A 24,612-nucleotide genomic window follows, 5' to 3' on the forward strand; every position below is an offset into this window, starting at 1 on the left:
GTGATGACGCTTTGATTGTTGCCTCGTTAAAAACCTTGCCAGGTAACAAAAACCATGTGGGACAAAAATAACTCTGGTCGAAGGACAAAAAGAGCACAACACGCCCTTCACTCTTCGAGATCGAACATGTAGACATCATACCTCCCCCTGATGTCAATATCTCCCCCTGATTGCTACAATCATGGGAGTTCGGATAACTTTGTCAATCCGATACTCTTCACATGTTTCTCGAAGGTGGATTTTGGCAACGACTTAGTAAATAAGTCCGCTACATTATCCTCTGATCGGATTTGGTTTACTTCAATATTTAGAAATGCTTATTGTCATTTTGATGGAGGGGAGGAGGAGCACGGAAGGTTGCATTTTGCCTTGTGGGGTCCGATCCCACACTTCCGTCATCTCTTTTCTCTGCAGGGATAGAACAAGCCCATATCAATCGTACCTCTCAAATATCGAAAGATTGTCTTTATACCAATCTAATGGAGTTGCGTTGGCGCGGGGCTATATCTAGCCAACAAGTTCATAATAATTGAGGTGTCCGGTTTTGTATTGTGCTAAGTACAATAATGCACCTATTGTACATAAGTAAGCACTTCTGCTATTAACACGTTTTCGTCATCATCCCTGGGACGAAACGGATCCCTTTTAGGGCCAAAACTACGGACGACCATGGTACATCTTTAACTTTATCAAAAATGTCTCTTGACACGGTATACAAGTTCTGAATTTAGACAAAACCGTGTTCTCCCAATGTCATTCCTCTCAAACTCGGATTTCAGGTGTTCAGGGGTTTCCCTTAACTCTCAAGGGTTCCAATTATGTTTATCAACATAAACCGCGACAATTGCAAATCCGGAACTTGTCATGGAAACGCGTGGGCATAGTTCATCATATCCTTTCCCAATCAAGTAGTCATTTTAGTGAGCATTTCAACCTCGTTGCAAATGCGCTCTGTGGTCTAGAGCCACTTAACTTGGGTAAATAAAGTCCACAAGAACCTTCATTATATTCCGTATCTAGATCCCCATAGAGATACATAGTGACCACATTCGTAAGCTGCATGTTCAGTTATTTGGAAACTACCAAACTGACAAGGTAGTGGAGTGCAATGACATCCATTACGACAGAATATGTCTTCTCGTAGTCGATTCCAAGACGTTGTGAGAAACCTTGCGCCATAAGGCGAGATTACCATCTCTTTTTCTCATCACGCTATCTAACGAAGACCTATTAATGTCAATAGGTTTTATGTTAGGAGGTGTGGCATCTCAGGCCCGAAATCCTTCCTCTTCATTAGTGAATCTAATTCAACCTGGATCGCATCTTTCCATTTAAGCCAATTTTCTCTACGTTGGCATTCCTCAACGGAGTAAGGTTCGATGTCATTGGTCTCAATAATTCCACGTCCTCATGTACACTAGTGTAGTTCGTAGAGATCTCTATATTCTCAGGAATTGGTTCTAACATTGTGGCGTCCCCCAACGATGTCTCTTGGACATAACCACAATCCAAAATATTCTCATGAGACGGATTTTGAGTATCAATGATCAATGGATCAAGTTGTGCCAAACTCGCTCTCTTCTTAGGGCGAGAATCCATCGAACCTATGGGTCTCCTACTCTCTCTAGCGGAACGCATGGCCTATGACGCCATTATGCCACCTTTGTGGCGTCACCATACCACCATCCATGGTAGTGGTGCAGTACCCATCTTCTCTAGGTGGCACCATGTCCTCTTATGGGGACATCAATCCTTGCAGACATGTTTGCAGCAGGTATATGTGATCTTGTCACTTTTAGGGGATCAAGATGAGACATAGTGGGGACAGACCATGACAATTCCTGTCTAATCTCCCCCTAACGACGGGAAGACTGTCTCATCAAAGTGACAATTCGCAAATCCAGCGAAATAGAGATCGTCTGTCAAAGGTTCTACATAGCGGACTTATAGTTGGAGACTCATGTCCAACAAATATATATATGCATTCGTTGCAATGACTCATGTTGATGCGCTATGGCGGCGCAATTGGCACATGAACCGCACACTCAAATATGCATAAATACGAGATATTAACTCAAACCCAGTCACTAGCTGTAACGCAAATAAAAGTTGAGTGGCTGCTATGAGTCGTAGACGAATTAGCATAGCTGCATGCGATATTGCATAACCCAAGCGGAAATATTGGTGCGCATTACCAATTTCCGGGCTACCATCGTAGGAGTTTAATGGTGGCTTTTCCACGAGACCAATTAGGTGTGTACATGAGAATATGATACTTGATATCAATACCCAATGATATGCAATAGTCATCGAAAATTGTCGATGTAAACTCTCTAGCATTATCAAGTCAAATTGACTGAATGAGATGATATGGGTAGTGAGCCCGGAGCCATATGTTATGTGCTAGGAGTGTAGTATAAGCAGCATTACGAGTGGATAATGGCACAACACGTGACCAGCGTGTTTGCGTATCAACCAACACTATAAAACATCTATACGGTCTGCAAGTTGGTTGATCAAATCTATAGAATTCCCGTAGATTCTTTGTAAGAATGAAATTATTTCCTCAATCTCCTTTGCATAGGATGGTCTCAATCCTAAATAACAGGCTTTACAGAACGAACCATGGGCTTTATAATCAACCAATGAAGGTTTTGGTTAAGCCATAATGTCACAATAGACTTGAGAAGTAGAGAGAGGAGTTTATGACGTCAATGCCATGTATTTGCCGCAGGGGGTAGGCGGCGCCGGCCATGTATGGCCGGTCTTTGCACAATCATGGCGCCATGAGGCCCATGTGTAGCTCCTCGAACCAATTCTTGGTTCTTACTTTTCTTCGTTCTGAAAATGGATGTCCGTGTAAAGTCTTTAATACACGGATCGTCATGTCAAAGCCTATATGTGTCAAAATCCCATAAGTCGTCTCTCATGATATGGTTGGATTCAATAACTCGAATAGTGGTTGCATACAACCCACTAGAGCGACACATAAGTTTCTCTAATACTCGTTTATGTTCGTAGTCATTACAGGTGATGCAAAGGAACTCTGTCCATTCTTATAATGTGTTTCTACATGAAAACCATTGGCTCTTATATAATAAAGTCCGAATTAAGATATGTCCAAGACATTAAGGAATCGACACTTTATTAATAGCCAATGATTACATCAAAGTTTCTTAACCAAAGTCTAATCCAAAAATAAAAGTCAAACTTAGACAAATTGTAGTCACTCAATCCGTTCGGTGACTTCAATCAAATATGACTAGGAAAGTAGGAAGAGATGTCGGTGGAGCGAGGCTCTCTTAAGTACCACTAATCTCAATTACTTTCCTAGACATCATACTTAATTAGGTGAGCCAAGTGAGAAAGAGTTAAAACAAAATGTCATTTATTGATTTAAGGCATAACTGCCATTATATAATTCTTGGAAAAATAAAAGACTATTCGAAATAAAAATCTGCGGCATTTTGTCTTCATCGCCAGATTTAAAGTCTTTGTGAACTTGATGTCTTGATCACTATGAGGTAGCTACCTTCTTAGGTACATTGCAAACTCAGGCCCATTGATCAGACGTTCCATATCAGAAATAGATACCATGAAGATGACTCTCCCTTGATTGAGGCGCATTGGCGCAATGTGCATGGTCCCTAGGACCTGAGGCGTTGGAAGATTATGACCATGACCAACGTTGGCTCTATGGTTTCCAACCCTTAGTCCCTCAAAATCACGGCTCCTACGGTGGCGTGATTGTCGCCTTTGGCGACTACCTTCATGAGCATTTCGATCATATGGATCATGATGTCTATGGCGAATTTCTCTAGCCATGGGACGATGCTCTAGATAGCTATCTCGAAGCCTATCAATTTCTCTTCTCACAAGCTCGTTGTCTTACCTTTCAGCAATTTCCATAGCTTCAATAAGCTTTTGAAAGCTTGTGATCCGTCTTGCATTTATATGAGTCCGAAATAAATCACAGGATCTCATAGCATAGACAGGGAAGGTATTGAGGGTTTTCTCAATCAATTGTTCTTTTGTGATCGTCTTGCCACAGAAGCGCATCATTCCTGTGATGCGGAGAGCTTCCGAATAAAATTGTATGACTGTATCAAAGTCAGAGAAGCGAAGATCATTCCATTCTGCTTCTAAATTCGGAAGGATGGAGTCACGAACATTGCCATGACGTTCACGAAGCGCTTGCCAAAGCTTTATGGCGCTATCCTCATTCATGAACTCAAACTGGAGGTCTCTATCCATATAACGCATCATTAGGGCAAGTGCCCTGGAATTGTTAATCTCAATTTGAGAGTCTGGAGCAGTTCCTTCAGAACAAAGCTCTTGGATTGTGTGCAATAGATCACGGCAAATAAGATGGAGCTTAACGTCCTGATCCCACAATATGTATCTTTTGCCTGCATAATCCAATGGAACAAAATCGAGTATGTTCGAGTTTGACATCCTGAAAAAGGGTGAAACAAGAACGAATTAGTTTCGGAGCTAAACTTCCACGAAAACTAATAATAATAAGATTTCCGAGCTATGCTACCAAGAAATCAATTTCCAAGAATAATTGGATTAGACCAAACAATGATGTTTTAATATGGTCACAATTTGATGCTTACAGACGCTCTTAGTCCAAGCATTATGAACACTCTTAGTTCATACGAACGCTCTTAGTTCGTTTATTATGAACACTCTTAGTTCATTGGTTACGAACGCTCTTAGTTCGTTAAGCGTGAATCCCCACAATTCCGCTTATTAAATAATCGAACCCATGTTCGTATTATACAAATCCTGCAGCAAATAAAGGAATTTAAAAGACAAGAAAGCAGAAACTTTAATTACAAAAGCTTACTTGATGATTCGGGGCTTGAGAACACGCGCGTGTTGGAGCAGGCGTGTTAGGGCAGCAGCAGCAACATTGGCAGCCGGAGGTGGTTGACTGGAAGTCGTTGCCGGAGGTGGTCATTAGAACGTCAATGTTCAACAGGAACGACAGGAATTGTCGTGGTCTGTCCCCACTATGTCTCATCTTGATCCCCTAAAAGTTAGGGGACAACAAAATGGACGTATGGGTCCATACAACCGCCCTACAAAGGAAGGAAAACCGCGAGATACGTAGACACATGGCAACATTGGCCAACGTGGGATCCTTGGAGGATGTCCAAATGCACAAGGTGCATCTCAATTAATGGGTGCGATCATACCAGCAATAATGCACCGGATCCCATCAGAACTCCGAAGTTAAGCTTGCTTGGGCGAGAGCAGTATTAGGATGGGTGACCTCCTGAGAAGTCCTCGTGTTGCACCCCTCTTTTTGTTCTTCCTTTTTACTTTCTTTCTTTCTTTTGGTTTGGCCCAGGCCTGCCTTTCCCTTTTTTTTCTTTTCTTTTCTGATTCGGCCTAAGCCCGCACCTCCTTTTTTTTTTCTGGCACTTGGGCCCTAGGCTGCCCATTTTTCTTCTTCTTCTTCCACGTTTTCTTCTCTTTCTTCTTCTGGGGCCCACTTCTCATTTTCTTCTTCTCTTTCTTCTTCTTCCACGTTTTCTCGCAAAGGCAGATGGCTGGAGGTCGTGCGTCAGATGGCTGGGCAATAGGGGGTGCGGCAGAATTTGTGAGAGAGAGTTTTTAGGTTTTTTTCTTTCTTTTGGGCTAGGGTTAGAACTTGTGCTGATAACATGTTGTAGGAGAATTGTAATTGTGTGTTATCATTGATAATAGGAGCCCTTTAAATAGGGAGTTACAAAATACTCAAAAAGGTAATAGAATCTGATTACAATTGAATACCTAGAACACATTCCTAGTACAACTCTAAACCCTAGTTCTACATTATGTCGATATCCTTCAACAGATTATACCACTGAACTTTTAGTTTTCTGATTTTCTTTAGCTTAAAGTGTACGTGTTAGCAGCTATCATACTTATCTAAGTGGTCGGTGGCCTACATAGAGGGCATCAGAGCAGCAGCAACATTGAGAACCTTTGTTGGGCATGGCTTTCTAGCAATGATATGTTGGTACCATATATGATCGATTAGCCTGTTGCTTATAACTTCATCTGCAATTCATGCACAGAATGAGTTGAGATAGAGGGCCCAGAATGTAGACAATGCATTACTGCAACTGGCTATGTTGAGTGGAAAGTAGAATCCAATTGTATACAACTCTCTCTCACATTCGACCTTTCAGTCATATATACACAACAATTGTATGCAAGAATTTCTCGACGAAGAACACCTAAACAGATTATATAATTGAATCCCAGCACACCCACCAGATGATCACGGGGAAAGGTTCAGTTTGTACAGCATGCATTACAAATGTACCAAACATATATATTATGCACAATTCATGATCATATTTTTACTCAAAAAGTAGTTTGTCCTAAGAAATGTCCAAACTCTCGGGCCACTGGAAACAAAATGCTTAATATCATATATCACCATTGATTTGAAACTCAAAAAGAAATCTTGTCCAAATATTGATCGCGTTTATAAAATCAGATTCGCACAACATATTCAAGACCGGCCAGCAAAGCTACCTGGACAAATCATGGTTAGTAAAAAAACTAATAAAAAAGATGACTGTCCTGTCCTAGATTAATATAGTCAAGTATCGTACGGTTGGGGTAAAGCTATGGTTGTACTAGAATCTTATTATTTTGGTCTTTAATAATTGAATTGATGCTGTTATCAGACAAATTATTCTTCACGGCATCATAAAATGGTCGACTCCATTTCTCGAAGTAACTTCCACACCTTGCTTCTTGTCTTCTCCTGCAAAGAAATACCAGCTCTCTTCAAATCTTATATTCTAATTGGATGTGATTGACCTTCACTGTAGGAGCACTGCTTTAGTGTTTTGGGCATTAGTGACTTCTAGACTTGATTGAAAGAATAGCTTAGCTTAGAGAATATACAGCTTTCTCTTGTGCAGCTTTTTCTGAGTATAATTTGTACTAGGTACTGCATATTTCCAGCTGTAGGAGAATATGATGGTATGTTTGAACTTTGAAGTATATAGTGTTGGAAATTAACGGAGCATCGTATGTAAGCTAACACTGTCTTCTTTGTTAGGGAGATGCAAAAACACTCCTTTGCTCCCTCGGTCCTTCCTCAACTGCTTAAGATATTTCATTATTTCAACAAGCATCTTGCCCTCCCAAAGCTGAAAGAGAATAGGAAAGCAACAAAGAGTTGTTGTGCATTTTAATAGGTGAACAAAATGTTGGTGGGGTGATTGTCTTCACTCAACTCTATCTAAAATCGTCCACTAATAATATTATGATATCATGTTAGATAATTATTAAACTACGAAGAAGCAAACTAAAAATAAATATCACCAAATAAACAAAAATGAAACTAAAATCTGGGATCAACTATGAAAAAGAAAATGTTGGAATTCAGATGTTAAGGAGATTCCCCTCCTGAAAATATATGTACTCTGAACTATATTTCCCCTCCTGAAATTGTGCTTGTTGGCCACAGGTTCTTCTCTTTTTATATTTTAATTGTTGTTGAAGTTCACATAGCAGAAAAAAAAATGTCAAGGAGATTCACTCTATAGAAGTTCTTTGACCATCCTTTTGACAAAAGATTCCAAGCTAAGATGCATTGGCAATCAACTTCCATCCTCTCTTTCTCATTCCACACTTCTTGACATGATTTGCGCGCATACATGTGGGTTAATTTGGAATAGTGTGCTACTTGTTAAGACAAGTAGACAACAAATATGTCAAAAACTAAACTAGCAGTCTATTAAATTTGAGTGGATCAAATTTCACACTATCTTATACCTATTGTTGAGCTAGGAACATTGCTTGTTCTTGAGAAGGGTCCCCTCCTAGAGGTGCATTTGAAGAATGAGAGTGGCCTTCAGTCTTGTCCATCTCTCTTGAGTTTGGTTAATCAATGGTTGAAGGATTTTTGGTACTGCATAATTCAATTAACGTTGCTATCTGCTAGGAGAAGGACATCTGTTGCAACTGCATGTGCGTCTTCTGGGTATAGTCCAGTGAATAATACAAGTCTGGGGGTCGGAAACCATAAGAATTTTCAATCATGTTATGTACAACATCTGAACCTTGAAGACCATTCAATTATCAGGAAGCCCAATTTGGCTATTTGTGATTCTCACTATTTTGGTCATGTATCACAAACTCTGTTTGGGATATTAGAATTCTATCTGCAGAATCACTTTCATGGATCACCTTGTTGACTACTTTTATATCCTCTAAAGCAAAGTGAAGTTGTGAAACTCTTGATTAGTTGATTAATATATAGCTAGCTGCAAGCAGTTGAATACCTAAACAATTTGATCAGCAAAGACGAAGTATGACCAGGACCTAAGGCACTGATCTAAGAATTTCCATTTTTCCTTGGAGAAGGAATATTCAATACTGTGTGTTATCATAATTTTATATATGTACAGATGAAAAGCATGTCATTAACAAGGCTGCATATATATATGAGTATACCAGCAGCTATGGCAATAACAAATTTTATAGAATTCATGTTGGACTTAATAAAAAAACATAAGATTATACCATTACCAACAACAACCTAACTTTTCTATTAAGAAGCGTCATTAGGATAATGGGGAAAGATGAGATCATTAGAGTATTATGAAAAGGGGAGTTAGAGAATGTGGAGTAGATTAGTCAAAAAGGGAAAAGCTGATGAGTAGTGGATTAGCTTTACTGCATTTCTAGTGAACACAACGGTTATGGTAGTAGCTCAATGGAAACGTTAGGAAGTAAAGCAGGTTTGAGCTTTAAGTCTTTAACCCTTTTATATTTTTCCGGTCTGGTCTGAGCTTTAAGCTACCAACCCCTCAATAATCCAATTGATCTTAATAAACTGTAGTTTTTCTGAGCATACCAGTAAAAATACCGATTCCCATAGTACTAAAAAATATCCTGTTGCCTGCCCATGTTGCACTGACTTTTCAATAGTACAATTTAAATTGCATCTGTCATAGATGTCATAAAATGTGTCAATAATTTCTCTGTCATACCAAACACTAGTACTTACTACTTAAGAAACCAGACCAAAAAAAAAAAAAAAACCAGGAAAGTCAAAAATTCATAATATTTTATGTTTTCCCATACTAGTAATTCAATAGTTTTTCCCAAAATTTAAAATTCTTAGATTGCTTCTTATGACGTTTTGCACGCTTTAAAGAGTTCTCGCCATTCTAATAAATACTCTGTTTTATACAATTAATCTTGTGGCACATGCACTGACGTTTATTCAACAAAATCTCATGGAATTTTGAGAGTTTTTTCTCTACAATGTGCAACAAGCTCTAGACTAAATAAGAGAAAACCAAAATATGGGAGGGCCTCCGACACTTGCGGAGCGACCCCGGAAGACGAAACCTAAGTTTCGTGATGGCGGTGGGGACTCTCGTACTCTCCAGACCGAGCAGTGGCAGGACGACGGCGGAGTAGGCTTGGAGAGATGGTGGTTTCTCCTACAGCGACGTCGGGGCCTCGACCAAGACTTTCGGAGACTCCGGTTGAAGCGTTTGTCAGTTGAGGATGTTTTTGTGAACAAGGTTGGGCGAATCGAGTCGGAGCGGCGACGGTGGGGTCGATGCCTGCAGTTCTGGGGGCGATTGGGCTCTGCGTCAGCGTGGCAGCATGTTTCGTTTCCTTCAGTGGTGCCGGATTGGGCCGGCGTGGTTTGCTTCCTCGGATTAGGCCATGGTGGTTCGGCGCGCTTCGTGGAGGCACCGCGATGGGTCTCGATAGCACCTGGGCTGGTGCCAGCGGTGATTGGTCGTCTGAAGGTCAGGGCGGCGAAAGATGGGCAGGAAGCAGTCCCTGAAAATTCCGCGGAAACCCAACTAGGGTTGATTACCGGTTTGATTAGACTGTTTTCTGGGCCACATGTGATTGGACCTAGGGCAATGACTGGGCCGAAGGTAGCAATTGGGCTTTTTTGGCTCATATCTGAAAATGGGGGCTATTTACTGCAGATCCCCAACGAGAGCCCGAGGAGCAACCTGATGCTGAGGTTGTTGGCTACTGAGGAGACTGAAGAAGGTGCTGGTTCCAACCCTATGGGGGAGGGACTCGCGCTTTTTTAAGTCCTCCAAGCTTTTAGATATTCTGGACTCAAGCCTTTTGAAGGAGGGGTAATTTCTATAGGCTTTTCTAAGACGTTTCTAGTTGATATTTGTACCACAATTGCGTGACTGACAGATTAGACTAGATGAATATTTCTCCCTTAGAGAGTGAGACTACTCTTGCTTAGCTTAGGCTTGCTGTTCAGCGAGCATCCCTTAGATCTTAATGAGTTTAGAGTGGCTTAGATAGGTTATCCGATTTGTCTCGGGTTTTCTTATGTAAGTTCTGTTAGACTCTGGCCTGTTTTTATGGCTTTGATATTTAATAACATCATATCCTTTTTCAAAAAAAGCTCTAGACTAAATAATAAAATATAATAATAATAATACGAAGTAAGAACGATATATATTTGATTGATCGACAATGACCATAACTGTGCAACAAGCTTTATTGAAGGAAGAAGACAAACTAGACTACAAGAGCAGTTCTACTGCTACAGAAAACACATAAGAAACCAGACAAACAAAAAAGCGTCAAGAATAAAAAGGGGCTCAGCTAAAATCATGCAAAAATTACAAAGGGACAATTTCCCAAATCCTCCTCCAGCAAAAGAAAGAAAAATTAAAAACCCCAAAAAGCCAGTACATAATTAAGGATCAAATTTCCATGTGAACACTCATGAGAGAGGTTGATTAAGTTCCTCTGCAACCTGATATGGGCTCCAACTCACTTGGTTGTCCCTTGTTCAATAGCAGAACCTAGATTCCTCTTCCTCCCCTCTTCCTCATATCCAAGAAAATAGTTTACCAAAAATTTTACCCAGTCTCAGACTTGCCAGTGACCCACAACCAGTGCTCTTTTGTTGTCATTACCCTCTTTGGCTAAGTTTCAATTCCTTCATCATTATCAACTGCTCAGAAATTCACACCATCCTCTTTTGCTACCAAACTGCATTATTCATAGTCCTTCAAGCAATTTAAACCCAGCTAGCTTCACTTTAATCCTCAGATTTGGTGACCCAAAACAACATCTTGTAGTTGGTCACCATCTTCTTCCTCTGTCTTTATCACATTCACAACCCTTTTTGTACTCCATGAGCTTGTAGAACCCAGCATGCTCAGCCAGTTCAAGAAACCATGAGCTCCAATACCCAAAATCTCTGTTTCTGGTGGAGGCTCATCTCCCTTTTACTTCTTCTAGTACCCTCGTTGTCTCTAAACTCAGATGGGGTTTTCTTGCTTTCTTTCAAGTACTCCATTCTCAGTGATCCACTTTCAGTCTTGGAAAGCTGGAACTATGAGGATGAAACACCTTGTTCATGGAGTGGAGTCACTTGCACCCAACTAGGAAGCCCAGGAACCATTGACATGTTCAGAGTCACAAGCTTGGTCCTCCCAAACAGTCAGCTTCTGGGTTCTATAGCTGAAGAGTTGGGAATGATTGAACACCTCGTCCATCTTGATCTTTCCAACAATTTCTTCAATGGGTCTCTGCCTAAAACCATTCTCAACGCCTCTGAACTTCAGGTGCTTTCTCTCTCAAACAATGTCATCTCCGGTGAGCTTCCTGAGTCCATCGGTGATCTCAAAAGCCTTCAGCTTCTCAACATTTCTGACAATGCTTTGGCCGGAAAAGTCCCTCAAAATCTCACTTCTCTGCAAAACCTCACAGTGGTTTCTTTGAGAAGCAACTACTTCACTGGTAATGTCCCAACCAGGTTTAATTCCGTTGAGGTTTTAGATCTCTCTTCAAATCTACTCAATGGCTCTCTGCCTCTTGATTTTGGTGGAGACAATCTGCGGTACTTAAACATCTCTTACAACAAGATTTGGGGGAAAATACCAGCAGAGTTTGCCAGGAATATTTCAGTGAATTCAACCATTGATCTCTCCTTCAACAACTTAACCGGAGCAATCCCGGATTCGCAAGCTTTGCTCAACCAGAAAACAGAGCAGTTTGCAGGAAATGGTGAGCTTTGTGGCAAACCGTTGAAGAATCTTTGCGCAATTCCTTCGACTCTGTCTACTCCACCGAATGTGACTTCATCTTCTCCGGCTATTGCAGCCATTCCCAAAACACTCGACTCACCAGAATCAAACCCTTCTGGCGCACCAAATAGTACTCAGAACAAAACCCAAACCGGGCTAAAACCGGTCACAATCACCGGAATAGTAGTCGGAGACTTAGCCGGAATAGCCATCGTTGGGCTGGTCATCCTTTACGTCTACCAAGTCAGGAAGAAATCAAAGAACAATCCAACTTCCACTTCATCAGACCCAGAGAAGAAACCAGACATTGTCACTAAAATCGATCCAGCTGCAACAAAACCATCCTCATGGTCATGCCTCACCATCAAAGGTGAAGAGACCTCGGAAGCAACGAGCTCAGACAGCGACCACGACGAGAAGCCAAACCATGAAACAGGGGTTGTGCATAGTCAAAACAGCGAAAACTCTCAAAAGCGTGGTGTGCTTATAACCGTGGACGGCGAACCAGAGCTTGAGCTCGAGACGTTGCTGAAGGCCTCGGCGTACGTGTTGGGTGCGAGTGGTCCGAGCATTGTGTACAAGGCGGTGCTGGAAGACAAGACGGCGCTTGCGGTGAGGAGGATCGGAGAGAGTGTGGTGGAGAAGATGAGGGATTTCGAGAACCAAGTGAGGGCCATTGCGAAGATGAGGCACCCAAATTTGGTGAGAGTTCGTGGGTTTTATTGGGGAGAAGATGAGAAGCTTGTGATATATGACTATGTCTCCAATGGCAGTCTCGCCGGAACCATTAACAGTGAGTCCCTCTTCTCCGAGCTCACTCTGTTTCTTCTTTTCTCTCTGTTTCTTCTTTTCTTAATATTTGCCGCGTACGTTAGTGAAATTATTAGTTTTTGTGCTAAAATACGCTTTTTCACATTATCTATGACATTGCTAATTTTTTGTTTTCGGCAGTAAGTAAGATGAATCAAACTTAAAAACTTTTTTTGCCCAAGTAATTTATGAACTTCAAATAAAAATTAAAATTTGGTAAGAAAGATTTATTGTAAATTGAAAAGTTTCTATGATACATGCACTTGCTAATTGCTATGATATATGTTCCAAATTTTTACGTCTTTTGAGTATGCTGTTGATTTAATGATGAAACAACGTAAAGTACATTAAAATTAGTCAAGTTTGATAATGTCATTCTTCTTTCTAAAGTATAAAACTTTATGTTATATTAGACACAAATATTGACTTATCGTCCTAAGTACATGGCAACAAGAGATTATTTGTGACATAGGATGATAAGATTCCATTCGCAGCAGTAATTTTTGGGAATTACTAGTTTTCAAAATGTGTTCGGAAAACAAATACTAAATGTTAAAGCAGTGGCAGCAATGTTTATTTGGTTTCAAACCTAAACTAGTAAAATTGGAAAAGGTGGGAAATATGAAATATCAAACTTTGTTTTTGTAGTCATTAAACCACTCCACTTGTCTTCACAATTTAGCAAGGGCATTGTTCTGTTTGTTTGTTTATTTCTCGGGTCTCTGGATTTTCTGGAGGCTTGTTTTGCACTCTCCTTTATCTTCACTTAACAATTTGGTTTGTAGTCTTTTTATAAAACCCCAGAGGCCAATGTCCAGCTTTATTAGCTAATCCCACATTAAAATACAAGCTTAGCATCAGCTGATAATATTAATTAGTTTCTTAATCACCAAACCCTGTGAGATCCATCATTCACAATTTCACATACAAAAGCACGTGAACAATGAAAGAAGACGATAGTCAAGATACACGGCAATCTTTTTACTGCAAATAGCAGAAATTGGGAGCCCAGAGAATTCGTGGTACATCTTCCTCTGCGAGCTAACTGTGACTGGGATAGTGATATTCTCCTTTAGAAGAGGCTAAATTACGTCTATAGTCGCGAAAGTTTGTTTACATCTAAACTTCAGTGTTATTTTTTGCATGTTAACAGTATTATACGATGTTACAAGACGTTGGTATTTTTCTGATCGGTCATATCAACTAACCAGGTAACGTAACAGACGAAGTTTACTTGTTGTCCTCTTCAGAATTATTACTACCTACCCCATCTCCCAAACAAAACTATTCACATGTATACTTTTGCGCTGCACTTGTTTTCTGGGATTGTAGGGTACATCTTTATATTGCTGGGTCTGAGGCTCTTAGCTGATTTCGCTAAATATCAATTGCTTGCGCCCTTGTTTCTTTTTGTACACCATCAATTTGGCATGAAAAATTTATGAGTAGGGTTCCTCATCAAATTGATTATTCCCTTATTAATTTGCAGGAAAAGCAGGTTCATCTCCTTACCATCTGCCTTTAGAAGTTCGGTTGAAGATAGCGAAAGGCATTGCCCGGGGGCTAAGCTACATCCACGAGAAGAAAAACGTGCATGGAAATATAAAACCAAGCAACATTCTTCTAAACTCCGATTTCGACCCTGTAATCAGCGATTTCGGCCTTGACAAGCTAATGTTAGGTGGCATGATCAGTCAAAAAGGTAGCGGTTCTGCCCGAGGGTATTTCGGAAGCCTAAAGTCCGCGGGGGCTCGCGAAGGTATTAATGAAATGCTACCGCCTGTTACCGGCAGCCCCATCGCCACATCCTCCTCCGCGGGAGGAGCATTGTCGCCTTATCATGCCCCGGAGTCCTTGAAGAACTTGAAGCCGAACCCCAGGTGGGACGTGTACTCTTTTGGCATAGTTTTGCTAGAGCTTCTCACGGGTAGGGTATTTACGGAAAGGGAGCTGGCGGACCAGTGGACCGCCGCTTCACTGATGGGGGAGAAGAACCGGGTTTTGGTAATGGTCGATGTGGCGATTAGGGCTGAGGTGGAGGGCAGGGAAGATGCCTTGCAGGCTTGTTTGAAGCTAGGGTTTAGTTGTGCTAGTTTTGTTCCGCAGAAAAGACCAACCATGAAAGAAGCCCTCCAGGTGCTAGAAAAAAGTATTTTTTCAAACTAATAATAATGTATTTCGAGGTGTCCCACAAAAGTGGTTTTATGTTAAAGCATTTGCTTTGTTGACTAGAATGTTTGATGAAAAGCATATGATTAATGTTATTGATATAGTTTAATAAGCTATGTAAGAAAAGCGATTGTATGTATGTTTGCGCTCATTTATTTAATTTTAGCTTAAAATTTACCCACTTGCTCCACTAACAGTTTTTTAACCTCATTTACTCAAAACACTCTAAGGGATTATTTCCCCTTTACCCAATTAATTCTTTTTTTTATTCTTTTTATTTATTTTTGGGACTTTTTTGTCTTCTCCTTCTTTCTCACTTAGAGGGAGAAGTCATCCTCCACCTTGCCGGATTTCAGTGACCAGTGGCCGGCCGCCGACTCCGGTGAAGGGAATCCGGTGACCGGTGACGGGAATTCGGAATCCGGCTACAGGACTGGTGTCGGGATTCCGGTGTCTGAATTTATTGCCCCTAGTAATGTTATTATTGCCTCCCAATACTCATATTATTGCTCCCAAAAATCATATTGTTGCCTCCAATAATCATATTATTTCCGTCTAGTGAATTGTATAAACTCCCAAAACCAAAATGAATACACTACAGACACAATGGATCATATTATTGCCCCCCAGTAATCATATTATTGCCCCCCAATATGCATATTATTGCCTCCTAATAATCATATTATTGCCTCCAATAATCATATTATTTCCGTCCAGTGAATTGTATAAACTCCCAAAACCAAAATGAATACACTACAGACACAATTAATCATATTATTGCCCCCCAGTAATCATATTATTGCCCCTCAATACACATATTATTGCCTCCTAATAATCATATTATTGCCCTCAAGTGAACCAAAATGAATACACTAAAAACACAATTGATCAATTTATATGTTCAATTGTACACGTTAACTTTTTTTTCCTTCACCATTCTCGGAGTTCACACTATAAAAAAAAAATGATCTGGGCACCAGATTAGAATGACTGGGGACGAAGAAACTCGATATCGGACTGGCATATCTTGAAGCTTTGGGCCGACGAGCTCGTCTCCCGCGGCTTCTTCCTCCACCGCACCACCGCCGACCTCAACCTCAACCACCTTACGTCTTTGTCGCCGTCGGGTTCCCAAGGAAGACCCGGCCAAGATTCGGATCGAGAAACAGATCCGAGTTGACCCAAAATCCGCCGGAAAGGTTTCGTCACCTTCATCGACTCGCCGGGCGACGACTTCTGCAGCGAAGTCTTCACCGCCCTAGATCGGATTCTTGTGCTCCGACGCTCCAACGAGGAGGAGGAGGTGAGAGAGAGAGAGAGAGAGAGAGAGAGAGAGAGAGAGAGAGAGAGAGAGAGAGAGAGAGAGAGAGAGAGAGAGAGAGAGAGAGAGAGAGAGAGAGAGAGAGAGAGAGAGAGAGAATTTTGTAGTTTAATAATTTGATTGGGGTAAAAATGTCACTTGCGTTTAAATTTGGTAAATGGGGTCAAAAAACTCTTAGTGGAGCAAGTAGGCAATTTTTAGGTTAAAATTGAGTAAGTGGTTACGGCCCCTTACTCTTTACTCTCTGTTGTCGGCTCTAGCAAGAACGTGACATAGCACACTGATATCCAGTTATTCAAGCAAAAAACCTAAAAGAAAGGATTGAGGTCATGACATCGTCACCAATTGGATATTTTAGTTGATCACCGATCACATATACATTGCAGTAAATAGAAATTTCTAGTAGAAGAAGCATGGGATGGTGGGTTTTCTAAGAAGAGAGACCAAGTCAAGGGAGTTCATATGCTCTTGCAACTTTACAAGTTCATTCTTATTATCAAGGTTCAAAAAATCGCTACGCGCTAGTCGGGCGGTGGGCTGGGGAGGAGTGCCCATGCGCCTAGACGGTTTTGTATTTTTTAATTTTTATCTTATTTTTATAGCATATATATGATATATAAAGACTTATTATATTTTACAAATAAGAATAATAAGAATATATCTCATTATATTTTATATTTTATAAAGACTAATTACATTCCATAATAAGAATATATAAAGACTATTTAAAATGAGATATTTCCCAAGTTTCATAATAACCCACCATATGAACGATGGGTCCCTATTCAACCCAAACCCAGAGGCCTACATACACCAGCAAACTAAAAATCGTGCAACGGAGGCTAGGACCCAAGTTAGAATGACCCATTCCTCCTTAAGATCTCATTCCAGTTCCTCTAGCTCGTTGGGTTGACCGCAGCTCTAGATTCGCCGGCCGTCAGAGTGGCCAAGGAGCTCACTTATGTCCGATTCTCTTGTCTTCTCGCTTCAATCGACCATCATGCACAAACATCAAGCTTCAACCCTCTCTTTCTCTTCCCTTTTCACACTTTTGGTCAAGCTTGAAGCTATCTCTATCGCGATCTCAGTTTCACAATCAAACTTGATTTGATTGGTGAATTTGGGTTTCTCAGGTTTTACTATTAGCTAAATTTGTGTACTCCTTAAGTTTATGTTGGGAAATTGGATTCTTGAGTGACTGAAATGGATCTTGAAGGTGATTTTCAGATGCTTCGCTCAACCGCCCAGGCGCCTCTAGCCCGCCCAACCCCAGCCTGCCTAATCCCAGCGACTTGGCATTCCTCGAGTCGGAGAGCCACCGCCCAGCTCCTAGGTGCCGCCTAGGCGGCCTGGGTGGCCGAGTTTTAGAACACTGCTTATTATACTAATCAAGATTATGAGTTTCTATAAGCACGGCAGTAATTTCTGACCAAACAAAAAGGAAGGAAACGTAATAATTCTTCTTTGACTTCAAAGCAGAAAAATAAATTGAGTATCACACTGAGCTTTTGAGTATGAACGATAGTACGAGACTGTGACCTTGCCTTTTGAAGTAGTAACGATAACACTATGAAAATGAAGCTTGAATTTACATTCTTCCATGAATTGTTTAGTTGAATTTATTAGAATTAAGTAAAAAGTAATTTAGAGATTACATTGTTTCCCCCTCCTTTTTTTTTTTTTTACACCATTACCAATTTAGGTTACTCTCTATACAAAAGAAAACACACTAAATGTTGTGCAGAAATGACAAATAGGTCTCCCAACATTTGAATCCAGCTCCTCCACCCAGAGTACAATGTGTGTTTGGTTTTAATGCAAAATGTCTCAAGATTTCAAACAGCTGTAATCTAAGCCACACTTTTTGAAACAACAATAATCAGATGTGATGTAAATTTGATGTGTTTATGACTTTAAGTCCCTTAGAAGATTAGTCCATACTATTATTGTAAGCAGGCCACCTGATTAGCTACCGTGAGGAGGGAATTGGCCGAGCTTAGTCTTAGTAGTAAGCAGGCTCTGTCACATCAACTCACATCTTGTGCCTTGCTACAGTATTATCAATGGACAAAGGCGCCAGAGGGTGCCAGCATAGACAACAAAATATTATTCACTTCAATCATTCAACTCTATCCTTTCACTGCTTGTTCCCTCTACAAAAGGGCATCACCTTCTTCAACATTTCATTTCCGTCTCATTTCTTCTTAAACTCTTCCACATCCCTCTCCTCAACCATGAACTCCGATCTCGACCCAACTCGTAATCCATTCTCTTCTCGTTTTCCTCGTTCAAGGCTTATGCGACTTTGTCTGGATGATATGAATGCCTCTGCTCAAAGGCGGGCTCTGTTAATGCGTGGCATGTTTACTCTCTTAGCTCAATATCTCGACGACGACGACGACGAAGACGAAGAGGAGGAGGACGAGGATCCCCAAGAACAAGGTATTTCAGATTCTCAGCTCAAAGTTTACAATTTTTTTTCGCGGGAATTTTGGAAAATATTTTTGGCGGGAAAATTTTTACTTTTCCTCCCTCAAGAAATTGAAATCGCTTCTTTTTTTTTGACTTTGTTAAGGGGAACTCAAAAGCTTCCTAGACTTAATATAAACCCCTTCGGGGCATGTGAAATGCTCCAACTGTGCATTGCAGCACAGTGCCTGATCACTTTGACAGCTTCGAGATTCGAACAAAAACCACTAGACTACTTGCAGTGGTTTTTGAAATCGCTTCTTATCTTCAATTCATTTCACCAACTTAGTTCCCCACCTCCCTTAATTTTCTGCTTTATTTCATATAAATATAAATTTATATGTTGCTAATTAATCCGAGATTAATCTTCTCTTCTCTATTGTAACTTCCTTCTTCCTCTAATAAACCATTCATGGGTTTAGGTTTCTATTTTGATTCTTCTGACGATGAATTTATGCTCTTGTGCATTGTTCCACTACTATTCATAGCCGGAGAACAAGACCCACTCGCTAACGGGAAGCGGCGACGCTCAACTACTCGAAACCCAAACGACGACGTTCCGCGCAAGGCCCACGCTGGTCCCCACTCGCCTTCGTTGACAAGCGACGCGGAGAGCCCATTTAAACCAGAGAACTCGCTCATTCGAAGAACAAAACCCGACACGTCGTTTATCGTCCACCCGAAAAACCCGGAAATGGAGTCGCCGGAGCAGATCTTCATTCTTTCGGGGCAGAGCAACATGGCTGGTCGGGGCGGCGTGATCCGGGACCACAGCCACCACAACCACCAGCACTGGGACGGCGTCGTTCCGTCGGAGGCTCAGCCCGACCCTTCGATCCTCCGCCTCAACGCTCACCTCCACTGGGAGGCGGCGCGTGAGCCTCTCCACGCCGACATCGACTCCAAGAAGGTGTGCGGTTTGGGTCCGGGAATGTCGTTCGCCAACGCGGTGAGGGGGCGCGTGGAGGGGAAGATTGGGCTGGTGCCGTGCGCGGTTGGCGGCACGGCGATCAAGGAGTGGGCGCGTGGGGAGCATCTGTACGAGAACATGGTGAAGAGGGCGCGTGAGAGCGTGAAGAACGGGGGAGAGATCAAAGGGTTGCTGTGGTACCAGGGGGAGAGCGACACGTCGTCTCAGCATGATGTTGAAGCGTACCACGAGAACATGGTTAGGCTTATTGAGAATGTGCGCCGGGACCTTGCTTTGCCTTCACTTCCAGTAATCCAGGTTGGTCCATCTCTCGGTTCTTTAGTCCTGGTCTAGTTTAATTGTAACTCAATTTCAAATAATATTTAAGATAAAGGTGAAATTATATGAATGATTTATTCGATGACAACAATCTTACTAGGGCCTTCAAAACATACTCTGGAGCTTGAACTCAATTTTGAATAATTAATTGCTAATATTCCTATTTCATAGGTGGCTATTTGTTCCGGTGATGAGAAGTACTTGGAGAAAATTAGGGAGATTCAATTGGGGATGAAGGTTGAGAATGTTGTGTGTGTGGATGCTAAGGGATTGGAGCTGAAAGATGATCATCTTCACCTGACCACCGAGGCTCAAGTTCAGTTGGGTCGGATGCTGGCTGATGCTTACCTCAAGCATTTTGGATCAGCTAATTCCCATCATCCTGCCCTTTAGCGTAAACAATGAAATTTCTTCGATATGTCAATGCTTTGAAGCTTTCTTTTTGTTCGTTGCTAGTATGATTGTGAGTCTGTCATCATTGTCATTTGGTGCTTTGGGCTGGAATCAATGGTAGAGGAGTTCCACAGAAAAGACCAACCATGAAAGAAGCCCTAGACAAAAGTATTTCGTCAAACTAGTTAACTAATTATAATGTATTTCGAGGTGTCCCACAAAAGTGGTTTTATGTTAGAGCATTTGCTTTGCTGACTAGAATGTTTGATGGGAAAAGCATAAGATTAATGTTGATGATATAGTTTAATAAGTCATGTGAGAAAAGCGATTGTATGTATGTTTTGTCCGATTAATTAAGAAAGATGGTTTTGAGGGCTCTAAAATGGCGTTGTACAATTAGCTTAGGCAAGAAGCTATATGTTGGCATAGACCGTCAAGAGAGCACTTGAGGACCAGAAACGGAGCGATCACCATTGTAATTTATTTTTGAGAACAAAGAGCCACGACCATCAGCACCCTCGGCCCAAAATTCAAGAATAGAAGGGTCGACGGCGGCAGAGCATTTGGCGAGGAAGAAAATTGACTTCTAAACAATGGAACATTTTGGCAAAACCAATGGTACAAACTCTAGGAGACTGAGAAATATTGGAGCAACGTAGTTAGGGTTTGGAAAAAACAGAGGCGGCTTCTTTGCTTGTCCGGCTGCGCCTTCCTGTCGACAACGGCTTCCAGCCTCATCGGCTTGCAAAAGGTGTGGCCGGATGGGTGCGTTTTCGCTTGGCAGCGGAAGGTGATCAAGATGGGGGGCGGTGACAAGAGTTTTTTTCTTTTTCTTAGATGAACACGACGGCGTATTGGTGTTCTGTTGCAGAAAGCTTGGGGAAGCAAGGAGCGGTCATCTCAGCAAGATTGCAAGGCATATTAACATTGGTTCAGTGTTGGGACAATGGTGGGTTGGAGAGTTTCACCATTTGGGTTTATAGTGGAGGGAGATTTCAGAGATGGAGGTTCGCTCCAGGTTGATTTTGTCCTTGGCTTAGATGTCAGATTATGGGAGTTGGGTTTATCGACCTCAATTCTAACTTTATTGTGGCAGTTTCTGTGAAGCTTGAGTCGATTTTGTAGAGGAGGAAAGTTGATCGTTGCAGTTTATTTATTTGTTTTTTAGGGTTTTATTTTTTAGTTCGTGGTTAGGCGTAATAAGTCCCTCCTCCCTTGAGCAAGGGTTAGGGTGTTTTAGTACTGGAGTATCGATGCAATTAGTTTGGTGTCTTGTTCGTACTGTTGTGCCATCTCTATGGTGTTTTTCCCGAGGACTATCTGTTCTATTGTCGATGCTTTCTGGTTGTCAACGTGATGGTGAATCGTCCTTGCATGTGGTTTGGTTGTTTTGGGACACAGTGTTGAAGAGGATGAAGTGGTTCGTCTTAATGTTGTGGCAGGGCTGTATCATTACACTCGGGATTGGTCACTATTCATTGTAGCCTGAAGGTATGGGCGTAAAATTTGGTTAAGGGTTGGGCCCTTTTAGCTCATGAATGTCATTTGTCTTAACAGACCCATAACCATTGATCAGGATGGGAATGTCTGTCGTGGTTTTGATATCGCAACCGATCATTCCAATGTTTTGTGATTGTTTTGGTTATTAATGAAGAGTGCTTCTATTCATACCTCCAAAATTAGTAGGGCTGGGCACAGGCCGGGACAGGCCGGTTATCAACTCATCCCGAAATAGGCTTTTGGGACGGGATCGCCATTTTCAAAACTTGATACCGAAGGTACCGTTCCTGTTCAGTTTCGGTACGGGCTTGGGCCCAGTTCGGGTTTAAAACCAACAAAATCCCCAAAGTCCAAAATTGAGATTTTTTGAAGAGTCAAAGTTGTTACAATCAGATGGTAACCCAAATCTTCCAAACTATTGTCTTTAGCTTCAGAAGCTTTCTTTAGAGTACCTAAAGCAACATTATGATCATTGCAATGCAGGCAGCTATAACAAATAAACAAAATGCCAACCAGATGGCTAACAAAAATTCCAGGTGACATCAAATCTTCCAAACCATTGTCTCAGCTTTAGAAACTTTCTTTAGAGTTTAGACTACCTAAAGCAACATTAATCTCAAGAAAAACAAACTTTGCATGAGTTTGCAAGAGTAAAGCAAACAAAAGAATTCGACACTGACTATTTCAAGGAGCTCAATGTAGTAATGGTAATACACTAATACATGAAGATGATGCTGCAAATTTTCCGGAATGCAATACTATTAATATTAAGTGCAAGTCTGCAACACAATGACCTACAAAATGACCAAATAAGTGAGCAACCAAGTCTGCTACACTATGACCAACCAAGTCTGCTACACATCTCACACTCCCGCTGCCAACTTACAAACAAACATATATGAAATATGTCAAATAAGTGAATATGCAGACCAACATGCAGACCAAAGCAAACATGGATGAGGTCAAGCAGCTACCTTCTTCCTTCTAGCCATCGAATGATTTGAATTGAAGAAGAAGAACTGATCTGGAATGATTTGAATTGAAGAAGAAGAACTGAACTGGAGATGAACTGATGAAGTATAAATCAGCAGCTTGGATGGTCTGGAACAAGCTGACGAGAAGAACTGAATTGGAGATGAATTGATGAAGTATGAATCAATAACTTGGATGGTCTGGAACAAGCTTACGAGAGTGGAGAAGAGAAATTAGAGGTTCATGTATGAACTATGAAGGGAAATTGGAACTGGAGAGCAGAGAGTGGAGAAGATTGAAGAGAGCTTAGATCAGAAGGTTTCCAAAATCCAAATTGGGGATCGAGGTCTTCGTTTAGGTCAAGAGGTTTAGTGATCAGGTGTGGTAATTCATGTTTTTGACTAATATTCTACCCAATCAAACTCAGCTAAGTAATATAAAAAATAAAAGATTTAATTTAATTAATATAAACGGGACGGGATGGGATGGGACCAACCGGTTTCTATTGGGCCGGTACCGGTACGGGCCCGTTTTCTTGGAACGGGACGGGACGGACCCAAACAGTAAATTTCAGCTTTTGATCCCGGCCCGTACTGGGGAATTTCGGGACGGTATCGGGCCGGGCCTTCGGTTTTGGATGCCCAGCCCTAAAAATTAGCATTTGGACCTCCCTATTTTTTCAAGTGATGTTTCACTATGTCAGTTGATATGAAATTACCAATAAACACCCGGATAAAGGAAAAAAAAAAAAACAGTTTCCTCTAGTTATTCGACAAACAACCCAATGTATCCCATAAGACTCTCAAGTTATTGAATCGATTAGTATCATTTTTTCTCATTGTTAATGTTAATCAATGTTGAAAAGTGTGCTTTATTTTCTATCAAAAGTTTGAGGAAATCTTACCACCAGAAGTCCACAACTACATTATTTTGTAGCCTTCAGTTATCTATATATTTAATCATATTGTGATATTGATACAAATTCCAAAAGACTCTCTGCAACATAAGTTGAATGTAGTCTAGTGTTCACACAACATATTTTAATTACACATACTTCTTTTGGAACACAACTTAAATAGGATAAATTATTTTAGGGTTCTTAACGATTAAGATGGAGGCTAACTTCCAATGGAAAAAAAAAAAAACATGTTCAATGCATATCCTGTTACTTCTTTATGACCTTTCCCCATTGCTCAGGTATCGATCTGGGTAAAATCTGATAGTGGAATATGGGAATACCAATTTGGTGACCACATGAAACTATCGATCTGGGGAAAATTTGATAGTGGAATATGGGAATAGCAATTTGGTGGCCACATAAAACCCAACTATGTCTTTACTGTGTAATAAGGTCCTCAAGTTCTTATTTTTTTAATACCAAGACTCTAATGAATCTGTAAATTGAGGGTGCAATGGGAGAGCGAGAGAAGAAATGAACATCTATTAAATAAGTTTATCCGAAGATCGATCGATTGCAGGTAGCTACCTTGACACCTTTCAGGTTGCAACTAAGCCTTCATCGAGAACCCTAGCTTTGGTCAGATATTATGGTTAAGTGCATTTTGGGAAAACTATAAGAGGTGTAGTTACTAGTTAGCATATTGTATATTTCAAAAAGTAAGTTGGAGGTATAATAAGTAAGGAGGTTTAAATGCCAATTTCAAAGGTATGAA

At 41.0% G+C, this 24,612-nt stretch overlaps 2 protein-coding genes and 1 non-coding gene across 3 annotated transcripts; all 3 read left to right on the forward strand.

The window, feature by feature from the left end:
- The first annotated feature begins 5,190 nt into the window (after window positions 1-5,190).
- Window positions 5,191-5,309, forward strand: LOC112174956. Its single transcript, XR_002926265.1, has one exon. It is a non-coding gene; the product is annotated as a 5S ribosomal RNA (ribosomal RNA).
- A 5,381-nt stretch (window positions 5,310-10,690) lies between these two features.
- Window positions 10,691-15,186, forward strand: LOC112170368 (receptor protein kinase-like protein At4g34220). Its single transcript, XM_024307629.2, has 2 exons — window positions 10,691-12,849; window positions 14,356-15,186. Exons 1-2 carry the CDS (start codon window positions 11,205-11,207, stop codon window positions 15,030-15,032), a joined length of 2,322 nt encoding a protein of 773 aa, XP_024163397.1. The 5' UTR covers window positions 10,691-11,204; the 3' UTR covers window positions 15,033-15,186.
- Window positions 15,187-18,550: 3,364 nt separating this feature from the next.
- LOC112170372 (probable carbohydrate esterase At4g34215) lies at window positions 18,551-20,722 on the forward strand. The gene is made up of 3 exons (XM_024307631.2): window positions 18,551-18,798; window positions 19,314-20,053; window positions 20,246-20,722. Exons 1-3 carry the CDS (start codon window positions 18,591-18,593, stop codon window positions 20,465-20,467), a joined length of 1,170 nt encoding a protein of 389 aa, XP_024163399.1. The 5' UTR covers window positions 18,551-18,590; the 3' UTR covers window positions 20,468-20,722.
- The last annotated feature ends 3,890 nt before the right edge of the window (window positions 20,723-24,612 follow it).

The sequence above is a fragment of the Rosa chinensis genome, chromosome 6 (assembly GCF_002994745.2).
Source record: "Rosa chinensis cultivar Old Blush chromosome 6, RchiOBHm-V2, whole genome shotgun sequence".
Taxonomy (NCBI): domain Eukaryota; kingdom Viridiplantae; phylum Streptophyta; class Magnoliopsida; order Rosales; family Rosaceae; genus Rosa; species Rosa chinensis.

Coding starts and splice junctions, on each gene's coding strand:
- LOC112170368 (XM_024307629.2), top strand. CDS start 11,205: ATGAGCTCCAATACCCAAAATCTCTGTTTCTGGTGGAGGCTCATCTCC. Junction 12,850..14,355: donor TCTCGCCGGAACCATTAACA/GTGAGTCCCTCT, acceptor ATTAATTTGCAG/GAAAAGCAGGTTCATCTCCT.
- LOC112170372 (XM_024307631.2), top strand. CDS start 18,591: ATGAACTCCGATCTCGACCCAACTCGTAATCCATTCTCTTCTCGTTTT. Junction 18,799..19,313: donor CGAGGATCCCCAAGAACAAG/GTATTTCAGATT, acceptor TACTATTCATAG/CCGGAGAACAAGACCCACTC. Junction 20,054..20,245: donor CTTCACTTCCAGTAATCCAG/GTTGGTCCATCT, acceptor CCTATTTCATAG/GTGGCTATTTGTTCCGGTGA.